General features: G+C 40.9%; 1 protein-coding gene across 4 annotated transcripts in view; it reads left to right on the top strand.

The window, feature by feature from the left end:
• Positions 1-11250, top strand: part of CABIN1 (calcineurin binding protein 1) — a 326274-nt gene extending 315024 nt beyond the window's left edge. For all 4 annotated transcript variants that reach the window (XM_077461572.1, XM_077461571.1, XM_077461570.1 and 1 more), the window contains 4 exons: positions 2800-3046; positions 3647-3796; positions 9872-10086; positions 10526-11250. In XM_077461572.1, coding sequence (XP_077317698.1) covers positions 2800-3046; positions 3647-3796; positions 9872-10086; positions 10526-10669 — 756 coding nt within the window. In that variant the 3' untranslated portion in view covers positions 10670-11250. The remainder of the gene's footprint in view (positions 1-2799; positions 3047-3646; positions 3797-9871; positions 10087-10525) is intronic.
• Positions 11251-14692: the final 3442 nt, after the last annotated feature.

The raw sequence follows: 14692 nt of genomic DNA, 5'->3' as shown, positions 1-14692 counted from the left end.
TGAGGAGAGGAGAGCAGAACGCTGCAGCCGGCTGATGATCAGTGAGTATGGGCTGCTTTTTACAGCTTTTTACTCACTGATCATCAGTGTAGTGTAAACACACAACACACCACACAGTACAAACACAGTCCCCACATATGTCCCCAAAACACACATGTCCCCAAAACATACATGTCCCCTAATAATAAAAACATGTCCCCCACATATGTCCCACTAAAATCACATGTCCCAATGATTATCTGCACACATATGTACATGATCATTTGCGTACATATGTCCGTGATCACACAAATCAATTATTATACACTTAACGGAATTTTTTTTACCAAAAACATGTAGCAGAATACATTTTGGCTTAAATTTATGACAAAATTTGATTTTATTGGATTTCTTTTCAAATAGAAAAAAGAAAATATTGTTTTTTTTCCAAATTTCCGCTATTTTTGCGCTTATATCGCAAAAAAAAAACGGAGTCGTGAATAAATAACACCAAAATAAAGCTCTATTTGTGCGAACAAAATGATAACAATTTCATTTGGGTACAGTGTAGCATGACCGCGCAATTGTCACTGAAAGCGCTAGAGCGCTGAAAGCTGAAAATTGGGCTGGGAAGGAAGGGGGCAAAAGTGCCCTGTATTGTAGTGGTTAAACACTAAGCCTTTTTCTGATATTTGTTGGTTTCAAGTTAAAATCCTTTTTTTTTTTGCTAGAAAATTACTTAGAACCCCCAAACATATATATATATATATATATATATATATATACACATTTTTTTTTTTTTTTTAGTAGAGACCCTAGAGAATAAAATGGTGGTTGTTGCAATATTTAATGTCACACTGTATTTGCGCAGCATTCATTCAAATGCATTTTTGGGAAAAAATTACACTTTAACCACTTGGGGACCGCCCACCGGGGATGTACATGATTTTTTTGAAGAGGGATATCTCGGTAACGGCAGCAGCTGCTGCCACAACCGAGATGTCCATCTCTTCAGGCGGCGGTCCTCTGTACCATAACGGTGGTCTCCGCGGCGGATTCGCCGCGAGATCACCGCTATCGGCGGCGGGAGAGGTGCTCCCCCCCCTCCCACCGCCCTCCCGCACCTTCCGCCGCTTACCGGAGCCGTCGGTAGCGGCGGAGGCGATCGGGTCCTTCCATCTGCTGGGCATAGAGACAAGTGAGGCTAAGATGGCCCCCACTCGTCTCTATACCATATATAAAGGTATATATTTTTTTAAATGTCAGATTTTCTTTTTATTTTATTTTTTTTATTTATTTTTTTTTGCATTTTAGCCCAAATATGAGATCTGAGGACTTTTTGACCCCAGATCTCATATTTAAGAGGACCTGTCATGCTTTTTTCTATTACAAGGGATGTTTACATTCCTTGTAATAGGAATAAAAGTGATCCATTTTATTTTTTTTTTAAAAACAGTGTAAAAATAAATAAAATCAATTAAAATAAATAAGAAGAAAAAAAAAATTTTTTAAAAAACACCCCGTCACGACGAGCATACGTGAGTAGCGCCCGAATATGAAAACGGTGGTCAAACCACACATGTGAGGTATCGCCGCGATCGGTAGAGCGAGAGCAATAATTCTAGCCCTAGACCTCCTCTGTAACGCAAAAAATGCAACCTGTAGAACTTTTTAAATGTCGCTTATGGAGATTTTTGAGGCTAAAAGTTTGACGCCATTCCACGAGCGGGCGCAATTTTGAAGCGTGACATGTTGGGTATAAATTTACTTGGCATACCATTATCTTTCACAATATAAAAAAAAATTGGGCTAATTTTACTGTTGTCTTATTTTTTTATTCAAAAAAGTGCATTTTTTCAAAAAAAAGTGCGCTTGTAAGACCGCTGCGCAAATACGGTGTAAGAAAAAGTATTTCAATGACCGCCATTTTATTCTCTAGGGTGTTAGAAAAAAAACAATATAAAATGTTTGGGAGTTCTAAGTAATTTTCTAGCAAAAAAAACAGTTTTAAACATGAAAACACCAAATCTGAAAAAGAGGCCTGGTCCTTAAGTGGTTAATGAATTAAAAAGAAAACTAACCAGTAAAGTTAGGTCAATTTTTTTTTGTATAATGTTAAATATTATATGCCGCGAGAATCTTGAGAGAATCGTGATCTTTTTATTCTAAGCAAAAAAAATCGTGATTCTCATTTTGGCCAGAATCGTGCAGCTCTACTGTGTGTGTGTGTGTGTGTGTGTGTGTGTGTGTATATATATATATATATATATATATATGTGTGTGTGTGTGTGTGTATATATATATATATATATATATGTGTGTGTGTGTGTGTGTGTGTGTGTGTGTGTGTGTGTGTGTGTGTATATATATATATATGTGTGTGTGTGTGTGTGTGTGTGTGTGTGTATATATATATGTGTGTGTGTGTGTGTGTGTGTGTGTGTGTGTGTGTGTGTGTGTAAATATATATTTTTTCATACTACTTATAATGGCAATCAACAGCTTAATGGGACTGCGATAGCAGCGTGGCAGGAAATCTGACACTAACTGACACTGGGGGAACTGACTAACTGCCACTGACATCACCAGTGATTATATAGTGATTAGTTATAATAAAATACACTGTCACTGTACTAATGACACTGGCTGGGAAGAGGAATGCTTCAATAAAAATGTATTGAAAGTGAAAATAGGCAGTGCAACCCAGCCAGTATGGAAGATGGGTAAACGAGATCTATTGTAAAGCAGGGGATTGCGTTGCTTTATAAAGCATCTTGATATTTTTTGCAGATGTATTGATATCTTCATTTTTGTCTGCAGCAACCTTCAGATACTCCAACCACTCCAAAGACTACGAAAGATCCTCGGGAGATAGCGTTCCCATTGCCGGCTGTCTCAGTACAACTCACTCCCCTCAACCTGTCCTCATTCAGTTCAGAGAGCCTAGTGCGACTTTCTGAGCACCAGGTGAAAGTACGATCATCACCAGCCACCTCCTCATCTCCGCCTGAGGCCAACCGAGGAACGGGGACCAAAGCCTGCTCTACCATGTCACAAGCCAACCGCAGTAAGTCTTAGCTTTACCTGTAACGCTTCATCAATGTCATAGACTAGGCTCATAGTGTATTCATCTGAACACAGTAACCTCCTTCTATCCCATAATGATAGTCTATACCAGCCTTTCTCAACTTTTCTACACAGAGGAACCCTTGAAAAAGTTCTCCGGTCTCGGGGAACCCCTGCTAAAAATTAGAAATCTACAATTCATGATACATTAGTGTGATGGTCAGTGGGAAGAATGGTCCTTACACTTGTGGTCATTGGGAAGAATTACCCCCTTACAGAGAGCTAAAAAGATCAATGGTGTCAGTGGGAACTTATCTGAGGCAGAAATTGCCCAATGCTGAAGGAACCCCTAGCAACCTCTGGAGGAACCCTGGTTGAGAATCGCTGCTCTATACTGTAGCCTGCCTAGAAGGTTAATCCTTGTGCTCATATTTAGAACTGGTACATATAGTCTTTAATCCATGCCTGTGCAATTAATTTGAACCTTTACTTTTGACTTTTCCATGTGTGTATTTAATTCCCCTTTACACAATTATTGTACATCCATATTGTTACCAGTTCCTCCTTATATTGTTCTTTATCATATCTCTTTCCTGAAAAGATGAACATGTAGAAGACACATCATTTCCTCGTCAAGACTCACGTGTAAGCCAACCAGCCAAAGCTGCCTCTATCAGCACAACATCAGACTCTTGTCATTGGCAATCAGACAGAGTCACAAGCTTTGCCAGTACCAGTCACACAGAGACAGGTAAGTGTGATCTGAGGAAATATGTAAGATACAATTATTTATACAAATTGAAATATGGATCCCTGCTTTAGATTTCTATGTGCAGTAATACAAAAGCATCCAATATAATGCCACCACTGTGAGTTCTGCTTCATCTTAGTTTTCTGTTTTGGTGGCATTTGGCCAATTTGATATACGGTAGTCATCATTAGGTCAATTACACACAGGTTTGGCTTGCAAAAGAGGGGTGTGTGGCTGCAGCCATGATCCTGATGCCTTTTTTTAAGCCAGCAACCAGCTTTGCTGTAAAAATGATCCAAGCAAAGGCCCCCCACCCCACCCTTCACCTTCCCACCCCACCCTTCACCTCACCACCCCACCCTTCACCTCACCTCATGCCTGGCACAATTCCTGGGCTGTCTCATTCCACTATGGAGTCCAGGACTGCTGTAAGTGGTTGGGTTGGCTGTGCACAGAGGAGGAGGAATACATTTTCCCCAACAAGGATTGTATCACTTCCAGCTTCAGTATTGTTTTTCCCTGGCTGATCAAGCTGATCTATGTTTGATCAGATGCTTTGAACAGCAGGGGAGATATCAGAGGTCTAATAGACCCCTGATCTTGTCAAAAAGCATACCTGTCATTGCGCAAAGCTATCACTAGGGGTGATTTTTGTCCTTCTAAAATGCAATAAAGTTAAATGAAAAATAATGAAGTGCAACAAAAAAAAAGTAATATAATACATATAAAAATAATTTAAAAAATTTAAACGCATCCCATCCCCTGTGCTAGTATGCAAATGCAAACACACACGTAGGCCCATCACGTATATGTAAACAGCGATTGCATGACACATGTGAGGTATCGCCATGAACATTGGCGTGAGAACAGTAATTCTAGTGTGAGAGCTCACATTTTAATTCTAAACTGGTAGCCTGTACAAAGGCTTTTTTTTTTTCAAATAACAATTTATTAAGTTTTCGTGGTCGCAGAACAAAAGTAGTAGTGCAGGCATACAGCAATCGTAACATGGCTTCCAAAACACAGGAGGCCCAACATGAGTGTGCAGTGCAGAAAAGTACAGTACCGGGAAATACAGCGGGATCAGACCAACCGGCCCAGGATGCATAGCAGGACGGAAGACACCAAAAGTCAGTTATCCGTGCTGGGGTCCGAAAGGCCACCCGGGGTCTGCTGCGTAACTTACATGCCAAACTTAAAACAAAATAAGGACCATCAGTAATGCGAACGAGAAGAGTGGAGGAGAAAAGAGGAGAGAGAAGGAAGGAAAGAGGGAAAGACAGAGAAAAAGAAATAGAGTGCCAACGGTCCACTTCACCATGTCCACACCGGTACACCATCAGTCCTCCAGCAGCCGCCACCTCCCCCAGACCAGGTCATGCTCTTCCAGCCTGTCCCTCACCCTGGCAGTCATCTTCTCCATGAGCTCGACGTCCTTGATCCTGGAGTAAAGGGCCTCCCTAGACGGGGGCAGTGGATTCTTCCAGTTAAGGGCTATCAGGCAGCGGGCCGCTGTCAAGATATGCCGCAGGAGCTTCCGGCTCGGCTTAGACAGAGCGGGTTGGGACAGGCCCATCAAGAAAAATTTGGGGGAGTGGGGTACAGGAACGTCGAATAGACGCTGGAGCAGCTCACGGGTCGTAAGCCAGTATGGGGCAATCAGGGGACAGGCCCAGTAGATATGGAACAGGGAGCCCCGCTCCCTCAGACACCGCCAGCAGCGATCCGAGGTAGAGGGGTATATCCTGTGGAGAACATCCGGGGTCTGGTACCAGAAGAAAAGAATTTTGTAGAAATTCTCCTTGTACAATGTGCACAGAGAGGATTTGGCTGCCTGGCGCCACACCGCCTGCCAGGTCTCAAGGGGGAGCTCCTCACCCAATTCCCCCTCCCAGCGTTTCATGTAGGAGTGCTTCCCCTTCGTTTGAAAGTGGTATGCGTTGAGGACGCGGTATATGTCTGAGATCAACCCTCTGCGATCCCGTCCTGCCAGGATTATCTGCTCAAAGGGGGAGGGTGGGGAGAACCGTAAGTGAGGGGCCCTAGATTGTGCAAAGTGCCTAATTTGTAGGTAGCTGTAGAACGTCTGACGGGGGAGGTCATGCTTAGCCTGAAGCTCCGAGAAGGACAACAGCCGTCGTGTTCTGGGGTCCACTAGGTGCCCTAAGTGGAACAGGTCACGCGAGGCCCAAGGCCAGGACATCTGGTGGGTCAAGCTGGTCGGGATAGTCGGGTTATAGAGGAAGGAGGTCAGTAGGGAGAACTCCGAGTGGAGGCTGTGGTCGCGGGAGAGCTTCCGCCAGAGGAGACGAAGCTGGGCCATCGGCCCCAGTAGTCGACCCGAGTCTATATCAGTCTTCGCCCCCCATAAGAAGCTGTTCAGATGTACAAAGGCTTTTAATGCTGGGTTCACATATAATGCGACCGCCCCGGAGGTGCAAATCAGGTCCAAATTTGTTGCCTGAATTTGCACCTGAATCGGAACCAAAGATGCGCAGGACCCTTTTTAAATGTGGACCGCAGCCGCGCCGGACCTGTGTGAACCAGCTCTATTGAGAGCCGGGCACACTCTCCTGTCATGCGCAAAAAAGCCAAATCCAATGTGTGAACTCAGCCTAAAGCATTGCCTATGGAAAGTCTGAGATACCATAGTTTGTCGCCATTTCACAGGCGTGCACAATTTTAAATCTTGACATGTTTGGTATGCTCAATGCAACATAATCTTTTATATTTTACAACAATTAGATATAATGTATTTTTTTCCTAAAAATATGCGATTAATGGCTGTGCAAATATTGTGTGGCATAAAAAAAAATTGCAATAGCACCATTTTATGCTCCAGGGCCTCGGCTTTAAAAAAATATATAAAATGCTTGGGGGGTTCCAGGTAATATTCTAGCAAAATGCAGATTTTATATTTACAGTATGTGAACAATTTCGAAATTGTCCCAGTAGGCAATCCGTTAGACTTTTACAAAGCGGCTTTCCTGAACCCTTTTAAGCATATGTGAAAACAAAATAAATAAATATATATATGTACATTTAGTAACTTGGTTGAACATGATGCACTTTTTCAAACTAATAGAAAAAAATATGTAAACCTACATATACAGAATCCTATATTCATTGTTGCTCCAGAAGCAGGCAACAAAATTTATAGCAGAAAAATATCTGTTGATCTGCCAGAAATGTGACAACACCCATCATTTTTGTGGATTGAGTGGTGTCAGCTGTGCCCAGTGTCTCTCACTAGGGCAGAGAAAATATCAGATGTACACTCTAATATACATGAAAACTGTATAAATCTAAAATTTTTGGGACTGAAGCCCCTAACTAGGTTTTCCTCACAAATATCTAATCTAGTATACCATAATTCATAAATAAAAAGTAACACACCAAATATCTTCATGTTTAATTAACTGCTTGTATTATTTATACAGATTTAATACAGTTAAAAATATACACAAATCATAACTCCCCAAATCTATACCAGTATATTGTGATGATGCAGCTGTCCCCTGCTGGCTCTGAGCAATCACACGATCGCTGATCACTCAGTTCTAAGTCTGCTTGGAGCGGAGAGACTGTCAGTCACTGTTCTCCACTGCCCCTCCATCTCTCACTGGAGCATTGGATGATCTGTAATACTAGGTTTCTCCTCCTTTTGACTAGAAGTCAGCCTTACAAATAAGTGTATATATTCGCCAGCACACTATGGCTCAACAATCGCCATCCATAGGTTTCTTTATTGCAGAGAGATCACATGGCAGAAATGAGTGCAACTTCTCGGGGGGCCGTGCAGGACCCCTTCGTCAGGCAAACAAAAAAAACAATACTTGTTCAGTGTCTCATCCTAAAATCTCGTTACCTTTTGCTGATTTTCAGTAAAGACTTGGAATTAAAGCTTCTTGTATGTAAATGTATTCTTTAGCTACCATATGTGTTTAGGGAACAGTGTGGGGTCTTTTACTTGTTCTGTCAACAGCAGGTTTATGATTTCTCAGCATTATGTCAGAGTTGAAATCCATGGTTTCTTTATAGTGGAATACACCTAAATGCTTGTTTGTACTAAAAAAAAAAAAAAAAAAATTCCCAGAAAATTTGTTTTTTTTAATCATTTCTTTTTATCAGTTTTAAAAGGCAAATCATTAAAAAAATCATTAAAAAATATGAAAACAAAATTCAATTGCCACGTCAAATTACTGCTAACAGACATACATAAACATTTTAGTTACCACCATTTTATTCTCCATGATCTCTGCTTTCAGATAATATATAAGTAAGTGGCTGAAGTGCTTTAAAGCCAATGGTTTTTGTACATTTGGATAGAGTAAGGAAAGGTCTAAACACCTGTAATTTTTTTTTGCGGTCTCTGTTCCTTTGGGGAGTTTTCCCGTTACTTCATTACCCAGAGCGGCAACAAGAAGTGAGGAGACTCCTCTAAGAGGTTCAGGAAATTTACATTAGAGTGGTTTCACACAGCTAGTGGGTTATGTTGGTGCACACACGTTTTGTCATGTGTTATTTGAATAAGCTGCCATTACAGCACAGCAGACAAAAAAGCGTACCTGCACCTTTTTTTTCTCATGCAGACCGCAACACATGTTAGTGCATTACTTTAATTATTGGTGCGCTGTGACACATGCGCATTGTGGATTTACCTTGGAGTGCCATTCAAATTGAATGTGAATAATGCAGTGGTGTGAAGTAGTCCCTATGTAGTTATCACTGTGACAGGTGTACCCATTAGAAGAGCTCCCCTCACCTCTTGTTCTGGTGACAAATGGAAAATGTTTTATTTCTCATCACTATTTGTATTCTTGAGACTAGTTGCCTGGGGCAAATACAGAGGGTGAAACTACCTAGTGGGGACACAGACAGTAACAGAGACACAAACTCAGAGTGCAGTTCACCTCCTGTGAATTCTGTGAATGTCAGCATGGAGGTGATAACAGCATGTGGATAGTAGCAGCAGAGGACAATCCGATCCCCTATATCCAGGAAAAAAGCCCAGCAGAAGATTCCCTGCTTAACACCTGTTAGCTGTCACAGACACAGCCGGCATTGGTACACTGGAGTCAACACACAGAAGCTGCCCTGCTCAATCTGATGTGTTCCCCAAAGGTACTGTGGAGCGCTCTGACATACAGCAAACCGCAAGGGCATCCTAAACAATATACCATAAAACCCGTGGAACAATCCATGTGCAATAAATTTACAGGTTAAACGCTTCTTCTTGCACTGGGGCATATATATATAAGGCTACCAAACATATTTCCACTTAAAACTCTGTTTTTTACTAAATAAAAAGTCGGTAACAGTTAAGAGGCATTTAGCTTAAGGATTGATACATAAAATCAGAATGTGCTATTCTGCTACTATTCTTATGCTAGTATAATCTCCATGCCGCTATCACCTCCATACTGACAGCCACAGAATTACATGTATGTGGATATTCTATTTTTTATCCTTTCTAAAATGTACATATCACTAACATCTTCCTGCACTGGGTTTGTGTCGTCATTATTCTAAGTAACTGGATCCATTTCTCAAGATCCTGATCAGGATGCTGCAGTTATTGTGCTGCGTAATCCTACATGGAGGACATCCTCTTGCCAATACACTTCTGGTTTACATTGAAGACTTGTTTATAGACTTTTTTTTATCCCATATTTATTTTAATTGTATAGCCTGGTATTTTTTTATTTAGTGCATATACCTGAGGCTATTAGTTCATTTTTTTCTTTACTGCTATTAACAACCTAACAGGTATTTTATTCCTCCCTACTTTATCCCCCAACAGCTAGAGTTGCTAACATTCATCCCTTGCTCACTAGGAGGCGCTGCTGCTCTATGTGCATTTTCTGAAAGTATAAATATTTAAAGTACATGCTTCACCTCATAGTTTTTTACATTTGTAAAACCAACCCATAAAACTGCTAATCTATTCATTTTCAGTTGAATGTTGCTTATGCAGTAATCTCTTGTGGGTTGATCAGTTTTTTTCTCTTGAACTATTTTTAGCACTGTGGCCATGTTATTAGTCACTCTTCTCTTTTTTTTTTTTGTCTTCAGCCTGCAGCTCCAAACCATCACCAGATCCCAGTATCCAGCCCAGTAAATCGGAAATTGCACGAAACAAGCCTCGGGTCCCCCCACATATGCCAAAGCTCTTCATTCCCTCTTCCAGTGTCAGCAAATTCCCACCAGAGATCACAGTCACACCTCCAACACCGACCCTTCTTTCTCCCAAGGGTAGCATCTCTGAGGAAACCAAGCAGAAGCTGAAGGTAAAAAGCACTGACTTCAAATAAAGAAGGAGTGGTAATATTTTAAATCGGGGTTCTGTAATAGAGCATGCGGGGAAGGATGTGAATGTTGACACTGCAGTGTTAATATATTACTAGTAGAACCCTATTTGCCATAAAAAAAATATGTCTAGTCAAAAGTGGGCAGCACCAGGCTCTTTACAAAGATTTGTTTACCTCGCTGCTTTGTCTGTTTTCTGTAGGCTGCTTGTTGGTAAAGATAAGAACAGATCTGGGAGCTGATGAAAAAAAAAAATTCTCCTCCCATTCAGTAATTCAGCCACCCATAGGCTATCCACCCATCCTAAACCTGTTATATTTAAATGTAAAATGTTGAGAATTACCAATCACAGTATTGTGTATAGGGTCTTTGTGACACGTTTATATATACTTACCCACCTTTCTCTCTAACTTCTCAAAGTCTGTAATCCTGTCATCTCAATCTGCTGCCAATGTGAAGAAGGAGACTTTGTGCCAACCAGCTCTAGAGATCTTGGACACTTCCAGCCAGGAATCATCCCTTGAGAGTGACACAGATGAGGACGATGACTACATGGACATCTAAACATTTTATAATATTCACTTCTCACCAACTGCCAAATGAAAATTCTGCCTATGACTCCCACCAGATTGTGCTTGCATGCTACAGCTCCTGGCATGTGGATCGCTTTGCGGCTGCCAGTAGCCAAATTGTCATATCACAGTGTGCCAACGCTAGGTGCAGGTGCCCGTGACCGGCCTGGGAGTAGGGTCAGTGCACAAAGAACTTGCAGCAGTCTCTCTGGCTTTGCACAAGGTCCTTCATGAATTTCAGGCCTGGAAGACCACACAGTAGATATTCCTGAACTGTTGCAGAATTGAACTTTATTTCTGACTTGGATAATATAATTTATCATGTTATTCTGCAGCTCCAACCTTGGTGCTGACCTGAGAACTTTTGACTCGGTGAAGTTGCTGAAAATCACAGGCTGTCGCCTCCTTTTGAGGTCCATTTTTTAATAAAAAACAGAATGTGATGTTTGTAACATAAACACAAAGGTGTAAATGAAAAGAAGATTACAACATTGACAGAATTCCAAGATATGATATATATGTTGCACAGTTTTTGTAAAAAAATAAATAAAAATAAAACAATTATATCATTTTCATGGGCTCTTCTAAGAGATATCTCTACATGTGATTAGGTCACCCTTCCCCAATAAAGGGAGAGGCTGAAGTGATTGAAATGTCATCTACATGGAGCAGTTGTCTGAAGTTGTGCATATTTGTAATCTATGCCTGGCATGTCAAACTGATGTTTTCTTCTTGTCCATTGAGGGACGCAAGGGGCTCGATTTACTAAAACTGGAGAGAGCAAAATTTGGTGCAGCTCTGCATAGAAACCAATCAGCTTCCAGGTTTTTTTTTTGTCAAAGCATTTCAACATTCTGACGTTAGAAGCTGATTGGCTGCCATCCACAGCTGCATCAGATTTTGCACTCTCCAGGTTTAGTAAATCTACCCCAAAGTCTTTAACCTTTGGGCTACAGCAGGATTTTACACTGGCCAACTAGGCCAGCCAAGGTTATCCCCTCCTACTGCTAGGTTATCCCCTCCTACTGCTAGCATACCTACAGTAAAGAACCCTCTACACAGCTTAAGGTTAAACCTCTTTTCTTCTCATTTTAGTGAGCGGCCACGTGTCTTATTAAATTCCCTTCCTCAAAAAAGTTTTATCCCAATTGTAGGGTCACCAGTGTGGTATTTATAAATCAAAATCATATCCCCTCTCAAGCGTCTCTTCTCTAGAGAGAATTCGTTCAGTGCTCGCAACCTTTCTTCATAACTAATATCCTCCAGACCCTTTATTAGCTTTGTTGCCCTTCTCTGTACTCGCTCCATTTCCAGTACATTCTTTCTGAGGACTGGTGCCCAGAACTGAACAGCATACTCTAGGTGCAGCCGGACCAGAGTCTTGTAGAGCAGGAGAATTATTGTTTTATCTCTGGAGTTGATCCCCTTTTAATGCATGCCAATATTCTGTTTGCTTTGTTAGCAGCAGCTCGGCATTGCATGCCATTGCTGAGCCTACCATTTACTAGGACCCCCAGGTCCTTTTCCATCCTTGATTCCCCCCAGAGGTTCACCCCCTAGTGAGTAGATTGCATTCATATTTTTGCCACCCAAATGCATTATTTTATATTTTTCTACATTGAACCTCATTTGCCATGTAGTTGCCCACCCCATTAATTTGTTCAGATCTTCTTGCAAGGTTTCCACATTCTGCGGAGAAGTTATTGCCCTGCTTAGCTTAGTATCATTCGCAAATACAGAGATTGAACTGTTTATCCTATCCTCCAGGTCATTTATGAACAAATTAAACAGGATTGGTCCCAGGACAGGACCCTGGGGGGACCCCACTTTCCACCCCTGACCATTCCGAGTACTCCCCATTTATCACCACCCTCTGAAGTCGCTCTTGTAGCCAGTTTTCAATCCATGTACTCACCCTATGATCCATGACAATGGACCTTATTTTGTACAGTAAAGGTTTATGGGGAACTGTGTTAAATGCTTTTGCAAAATCCAGATACACCATGTCTACGGGCCTTCCTTTATCTAGATGGCAGCTCATCTCCTCATGGAAGGTTAATAGATTGGTTTGGCAAGAACGATTCTTCACGAATCCATGCGGATTACTGCTAATGATACAGTTTTCATTACTAAAATCTTGTATATAGTCCCTTATCATCCCCTCCAAGAGTTTATATACTATTGATGTCCCTTATCTCCATCGATATAGATAAATTATGGTAGTTCAATTCTAGTGGGGTATAGGAGGCGTTGCCCACATCCCTAATATAAGACACAGAAAACAACAGAAGTCCCTCTGGCAGGACTTTAAAGGGCAGTGACTCCATAAAAAACATATGCAAGAATAGATAGATAAAAAAGGACAAATTAAATAATGCTAAATCTAAACGTAGACACAACTTTTGCTGTATCGACAATTTACAAAATTACAATTTATATAACATGTTCATAATGAGATCAAAAAAACACTTTACATCACTCATGTATAAATGGACAGAGTGATACTCAACGCGTTTCAAGGTCATGCGTTATTCCTCTTCATCAGGAGCAAGTGATATGAATATTATATGATATCTACAATTCGTAAAAAATAATATATGCATACATATAATTAAACAAAAGTTTTGTCTTCAGACAAGCAATATATACATTAAGTACATTGTCTACTGACCATATAGAAGCAGGTGTCTTGGTATGTCATATCAATAATTTTTGTATGGAGAAAGGGGGGCGGGGGGGGGACAAGAAGATATGGCTGTGCTGCCAGCCTCACAGCTGCCAAGGAGGATGGAGAAGAGCACCATCATCCCCTTATCATGTGAAAAGGTGTGAGTTGGAAGCCCTATTAAAAGCAATGGGAGCCTAACAGTGCTTGCAGCTATAGTAGGACACCTTTTTTTATTTAATTTTTTATAAAAGCCTTAAGAGAAGCAGTGGTACAAAAGTAAAATGAATACAGGAATGTAAGAAGTAAAAATTGTAACAAACAATAGTGTACAGTAATATGAAGACCACTGAGACTGCAGAAACTGGCAATATCAGAAATGAGTATTAAAATAACATGAATACATAATCATATGGGCTGCTCACGGTAACTTCAATCTTTAGCAACAGGCATGTGACCCAGCGGTTCTCAACTACTTTTTTTTTTTTCCATTTGTTTTTATTATTGACCTTATTGAATCTGGGGAGAGAAGAAAGAAAGAAAAGAGGGGAGAGAGGCAGGGTAGAATGTTGAAGAAGTGGGGGGGGGGGTCTCCCCCTCTCTGCTTCGGTCCTGGTTCTCACTGATGTGAATTCCATGCAAATTAGATCCAATCCAAAAGCAAAGATTTGCATGTCATCTGAAAAAACATTGCTATAAAAAGCTGTTCACATCTATGCAGTGTGATTCTGATCTGGTTAAAAGAAGGGGTGTCCTGTGCAGGTTCAGTGCAAATTTTATTTCCAACTATGCCAAATCCCCTCAGAAATCACAATAATTCGAATTAGAATCTCACCTGTCACAACAGTCATCGCACTGTGAAATTGCATCAAATTCTAACCGCATCAATGTGAACCTAGCCTTAATAAGCCAATAATTTGATTGTTGCAGGTGTAAGATACAGACCATCCTATGATTGAGAAGCCATGGGTATCTGGGCTTTATAGAAGAAATATGACATCGGAGTCTAGCCATAGTAGGGTTCACCATTTTCTGGATTTCTTCAACTCTGGCAAGCTAGTGCGATTTTGTAGGAGGCGATGTTTGCTTCCACAGCGCTGATATGCAGGTTTTAGCTGAATTAATCACTTCAGCCACGGAAGGCTTTACCCCCTTAATGACCAGGCCAATATTTTGCGAAATGGCACTGCGTTACTTTAACAATTGTGCAGTCGAGCAACTCTGTACCCAAGTAAAAAATTGTAATTTTTTTCCTCACAAATAGAGCTTTCTTTTGGTGGTATTTGATCACCTCTGCGGTTTTTATTTTTTGCGCTATAAACAAAAAAAGACAGACAAATTTGAAAAAAA

The sequence above is a fragment of the Lithobates pipiens genome, unplaced genomic scaffold, assembly GCF_037356315.1.
Source record: "Lithobates pipiens isolate NorthernLeopardFrog02 unplaced genomic scaffold, aLitPip1_a1.2 Scaffold_3, whole genome shotgun sequence".
Lineage (NCBI taxonomy): Eukaryota > Metazoa > Chordata > Amphibia > Anura > Ranidae > Lithobates > Lithobates pipiens.
Note: the sequence above shows the minus strand (reverse complement) of the source record. Positions and strands in the feature narration are given on the sequence as shown.